The sequence below is a fragment of the Misgurnus anguillicaudatus genome, chromosome 18 (genome assembly GCF_027580225.2).
Source record: "Misgurnus anguillicaudatus chromosome 18, ASM2758022v2, whole genome shotgun sequence".
Lineage (NCBI taxonomy): Eukaryota > Metazoa > Chordata > Actinopteri > Cypriniformes > Cobitidae > Misgurnus > Misgurnus anguillicaudatus.
In genome coordinates, this window is record NC_073354.2 from 14,527,370 (window position 1) to 14,533,369 (window position 6,000).

At 37.7% G+C, this 6,000-nt stretch overlaps 1 protein-coding gene across 3 annotated transcripts in view; it reads left to right on the forward strand.

The window, feature by feature from the left end:
• cdh2 (cadherin 2, type 1, N-cadherin (neuronal)) overlaps positions 1 to 5,369 on the forward strand; it is a 49,020-nt gene extending 43,651 nt beyond the window's left edge. For all 3 annotated transcript variants that reach the window (XM_073855906.1, XM_073855909.1, XM_073855908.1), the window contains one exon: positions 3,389 to 5,369. In XM_073855906.1, coding sequence (XP_073712007.1) covers positions 3,389 to 3,595 — 207 coding nt within the window. In that variant the 3' untranslated portion in view covers positions 3,596 to 5,369. The remainder of the gene's footprint in view (positions 1 to 3,388) is intronic.
• The last annotated feature ends 631 nt before the right edge of the window (positions 5,370 to 6,000 follow it).

The window sequence follows — 6,000 nt, forward strand, 5'->3', positions numbered from 1 at the left end:
TCTAGCATAGCATTGTCTTTTTGGTACAGCTGGTTGACTATGGTATGTTTATTGTTCAGACCAGTTAAGTAAAGGGAACTCCCGTATACCAGCATTAAAAATACTACATATTTTTGTTAAGTTGAACATACAAAAGTGTATTTTATACCTTTTAAACATTCTCTGGATGTTTATAGAATAGAAACATGAAAACAAAAGTTAAGAAGGTTAACATTACTGTATATGCATTACCATTGGTTTAGACTACAGGTGTATAACTCTTTATTTAGACAGCCCAAATGTTTGATTTGAGTACACCCATGATCATCAAAACAGGTCATTGTATTGCATTCTCTATCTGGTATGTTCTTTTATCTTTACTGATTTTATTTCTGCAAAGCCTCTTTTTTGCATCCGTCCTCTTCTCACTTAAAGCCGTTCTTGCAGTAAAACAGCCCTCATCTACTGCTCGAGTGAGTTTTCTGTGTGCCGTTGTTTAATCGAGCGATCTTTCAACAACCGCGCTTAGCCGTCCTGATACCACAACTCTACTGCTTATAAACGCTTCAGCCTGCTCCACAGCTCAGCATCTGTTGGCACGGCGACCCCAATCCTTTCTGCTTTCATCTCCTCCCATTTCCCCTCCTCCTCCTTTGCTTTTTAATTTCCTCATCTCCGTCGCCCTCTTCTAACATACAGTACATAATCAGTTTGCTTTTGAGGAAAAATTAATTGGTTTGAGTCGGGTTCGCGCGATAAAATATCTGGATTTTCGATAGAAACTATGATGTTTTAGCAAAAGCTCACTTTTGATCATATTTGTATATATAAGATTTGGAGAAATTATTAAAGTAAACAGTCACCGAATAGTACTAGCACAGTATAAACAGTACATGTAAATAGTTTTTCAGGTATCTAACAGCAGTATCAAGCAAACATTTAAAAAAAAATGAAATGAAATAAAAGTATAATAAGACACTGTGATGAGGTTTAAAGCATTAGGGGTGATTTCCTAGACAGGGCTTATCCTGGTCTCAGACTAAAATACATGTTTGGTCTGCCTTAATTCAAAAATATCTTGCACTGACATATCTTAACATATTTTAGTGCTGTTGTTTTGTCTCAAGATGCACATCAGTATTGTTTTTTTGTAAAAACTACTTAAATGTCTTAATATAAATGAGGCCTAGTCCTGGATTAATGTAAACCCTGTTCGGGAAACCGCCCCTAATACTTATAAAAGTTCCTGAAGTTATCCAGCCGTGAGCAGTGACAGTGAGGGTTTTTCATTTTCTTGTCAGTGCTTTTGTATTATTAATATTAAAGACATGAAAGACATGCAGGTCTATTATGTTGAATTTACACCGCAGCAGCTAACGCCAGTGGCGGTTCATGACTTCTTTTCCGAGGGGGCACGAATGCAAAACCTCATGAAAACATTGTCGTTGTGTGGCTCTTCATGTCAAAATATGTGTTCCTATGTGCATTACGCGTCATGTTAAAAAATGTGCCTGCTGCATACGCATTGAAAGGGTTCATGATAAAAGAGACACGTTTTGCAAGACAGTCACTTAAACAACTTTGATTACACATGAGATTAAGTGAGTATCTAGCAAATGCGTGCGTCTCTTTTATCATAAACCCTTACAAATCGTCTGTAGCAGGCACTTAATTTGACATGACGCTCGGTTCACAAAGGTCTCCATGATGCACTGAACACATATTTTGGCATGACGAGCCACACACAACACCCAAACACGCCAATGGCTAATGCACAGACCCAGTAATTTGAAATATTTGACCCTGGACCACAAAACCAGTCTTAAGTAGCATGGGTATATTTGTAGCAATAACCCAACAATTTTTCTTTTATGCAAAAAAATCTTTATGATATTATCAGGGTTCCCACTGGTCCTTGAAATCCTTGAAAGTTTGTGAATCTGGGGGAAAAATTCAAGGCCCTGGGAAGTTTTTAATAATATACATAAATAGATACAGATCATTGAATGTGATTGAATCTATTTTATGCAAGAAGTTTTCGAGGGAAAAAATCCATATTATTTCCTGTGTAGTGTTAGTGTAGGATAATATTATTAAAATTCTAGACATTTTAATCATACATGCTAAACTGTTCGCTTTAAATGCTTATATCTTCTGTATGCGAATGTTGATTCATACCAAAATGCTTTTTTGCATAGTTGTGTTTGACACGTCTCGGGTTACATAAGTAACTCTTGTTCCCTGAGAAGGGAATGAGACGCTGCGTCTCCCTTGCCATACTTCCTGCATCCCTGTAACGGCGTCTTTGGCAATATGTCAGATAGTGATATACTTCCTGGCTCCCGCGTCACCCTGTCTTTGTCGTTAAGCCTCACCATTGGTTGAATTTAATATACACATTCAGACACACTTACCCCTGGAGGTGTCCCCAAAGTGTCACAGCAGTGACGCAGCGCGAGTTCCCTCGAAAGGGAACTGTAACAATGTATCTTTAAAGGTAATACAATGTAATGTAACGTTGCTTTCACGTGAAATGTGTCCCCACATTTAGTCCTTGAATATGAGGGTGTTGGACCTGTAAAAGTCCTTGAAAGATATTTGAATTTGAAGTTAACTAAGGTGTGGGAACCCTGATAATTTTCCATGAAGACATACTGTACATTTCCAACGACAGAAATATAAAAACTTTTATTTTTGTGAATGGATGCAGTGCTAAGGACTTGATTTGGATAACTTTAAAAACAATTTTATGTAAATATATTGTTTACATTCACTTAACATACAACCGTGTAGGACACTGTTCATTTGAACAAGACAGTTAAACACAAACTTTTCTTGAGACTATGCTGGATTCAACAGTAATGTCGCAACAAAAGTGTACATAACACAATTGTTTTTACTATGTTTACTACATTGCGTTGTTGTTACAGATTGTTTGTTATGTCCCAGATATTTATACATTTTAAACCAAAATGAACCATATTGTTTGCAGAGTACAGAGTGTGCAAAATGTGCAATACCTTTAGCCAATCATAGCAGTGGGCATTTACCTCCAAGTCTTGAATGTAACACAAATATCATAAATAGTGACTTTTAAAGAGAGGCTTAAAACAATCTCTTCTAAATTATATATATATATATATAAAATTCAGTTTTTATAAATTGTATGTGATCATTCAGGCGTGCATTTGAATCAAATATCAAACAGGTAACAAACTGAGCTGTACTAAGATTAGCAGTACTAATATGTACTTCCTAAACTGTACAAAGACATAAACGTGTTAGATGTATTACAGTAATAATGGTACTTCAGACAACAACCCTATATTTGAGTAACTTACTAAGAAAATCTGTGTGCAGCGCTGTGTTTCTATATTAAAACCCCATTCTTTCTCATCATGTCCTTCAGGGTCTCAAAGCAGCCGACACGGATCCCACGGCCCCTCCGTACGATTCCCTGCTGGTCTTTGACTACGAGGGCAGTGGCTCCACGGCCGGATCGCTCAGTTCCCTTCATTCCTCCAGCAGCGGAGGCGACCAGGACTATGACTACCTCAACGACTGGGGGCCTCGCTTCCGCAAACTTGCCGACATGTACGGAGGCAACGATGACTAGCTCGCACCATCACCGCAGGACCACAAAAAGAGACGGAGGGAAGACGGCGAAAATTAAAAGAAAACAACATCAAAAATTAAACAGTGTGGCACTTTTTTTTTATCGCGGGACGTGACAGTGTGCAGAATCAAAACAATGAAGAAACCAATATACCCTGAGAGAATAAAGACACAGAAAGTGGAAGGAAGATCACCATGGCAACAAAACCAGGTCTCTCCGAGGCCCTCTGTTATAGACGGAGGGGGTCTAATGAAGGAAATGTGACACGTTTCGGTTCAGCCCAGGATTTTTTTGCCTAAGTTTGAAGGATTATCGGTACAAACGTTATGAAGGAACAATTGAAGGACGTTTAAATGAATGCTAAGTTACACTTGAATCTCACAGTACAGAAGCACTGGGATATTACGTGCCTTTTTGTACATTTTTTGTTTTTACATTTTTCTTTAGGTCCTTGTTTATTTGATCCGATGTTGTTTTTCTGTTCGATGGCTTTTGATGGCTCAGAGTTTTGGAGTGTTTTTGTCGTGAGCCCGTTTATGATGTTTTACGCTTCTACGTGCTTTCGTTTGCGTTTCTCACCGCTGTTCGTTCACGTCACGTATCAAAACCAAGACTTTGGGAGAACGAGAACGCTTAGAGAGAACAGCTTTGTACAGTATGCTAGAAAATAGATTTCAGTTTTTTTTTTATATCCATAACTTTTCCACCAAAACGTTAACTTATGCAGCCAATTGCAAATGAGAGACGAGCATCATAATTATTTGGTAGCAGAACTCTGTTTTGTTCATTTGTTTTCTCTGCATTTTCTTTTTTGAAGTGATTTAGTATTTTGCAAATGAAAACATTCAGTTTTTTCAAATGTCATCTGCCTTAGTCATCCTGGTATTCTTTCATGCCTGTTATTCTTTGGTTTTTTACTCCACTGTAAATTAAATGGCGTGTACATAGTTTTTTGTTTCGTTTTTCCTCTTTTGATGTAGTCTATGAAGACGAACAGGGCGTGAAGAACTTGTATATGTATAATTTGGACTACACACAAAAGGAGTTTTGCATGTTTTTATCTTTTCCGTATAAAACAGTCTTTCTGACATTGATTTACACACAAATAAAGAAATGCCCACCTATAAGGAGACAAAGAGACTAAAGCCAATAAGTGAGTAGCGGTAGTTTGGTCCAGAAACCTTTTAATTCCATCCTTCCCCTTTCATTCTTACTAACATTCCTGTTTCGTTTCGGCGTTTGGCCCGGTTAACAACCTTTCAATCGAGAGTTCTCTCATTTCACATCTTGACGTCTATTGTCAAGGATCTCTTCATCATGACCTTCCAATTTTCTCTTTGTTCTCCTCTTCTACGTTCTTCATTTCCCTCGTCTTCTCCCCTGGGCCGCTCTCATGGATCAAAGAGGTCGAGTGACGTTCGAGGCTCTGATGCCATATTTCTAATCGCAGACAGTCCTTTGGGATCTTCGTTTTTGGACTGAACTTTAGTGGTGGACTGAAGGCCCCATCATAACTGTCTCTGCCTGTTAGAAAACCGTATTGGTGTGCGTGCGTGTGTGTGTATTACTGGATGCAGTCAGAGATGACCTGTGTAGCGCCAATTAAAAGAGCAGAAGAAAAGCAGTCCACTCATGAAACTGACAGCCATATAATGATCAACAGCTTTTTAATGAACGATGGCTGTCCAGAGTTCTGTGGGCTCTGTTTGCAATTACTTGTTGATATTATGACCCATCGCAGCCCAAATGACCAATAAAAGTCTAATTTTGGAAATGTTGATTTGTTTGTTTTCTTTCATACGGTGGTGTGTTAGCTCTGTTCCAAACATTTTCAGAACCATCGCAATGCTTTATGTCCACATAAAGTGTAAAACCACTGTGTGGTTCACTGTGAAACTTTTTTTGCACTTCAATTTTTTAAGTATAATCAACTTGGAAGTCATTTCAACTTTTTTATCTTAATTAGTGATGAGTTGCTGTAACTCATAAACTAACTCTGCTTTATATTATAAGTTACAGCAACTTATCACTTATCACAAGAACAAAAAGTTGAAATTACTTGTAAAATCCAAGTTAATTATACTTAAAAATTATAGTGCATTTTTTTACAGTATAGGCAGCTTCCTTTGAAGACAGCAAAAGAAACCATTTGTATAACCCAGTTTATATTGGAAACTGTATTTTGGAACATAATAGCTGACTTCTACACTGTCAGAAAAAAATTGTCAAAATACTGCGGCTGTACCCTTTCAAAAAGTGCACCTTGAGAGTTATTATACATATTATCTCAAAGGTATTTGTACCAGATCTGTACCTAATAGCACATATTAAGACCTTTTAAAAGGGTACAGCCCCAGTGACAGCTGTGGTACATATTTTCACCATTTTTTTCTAACAGTGTAGAT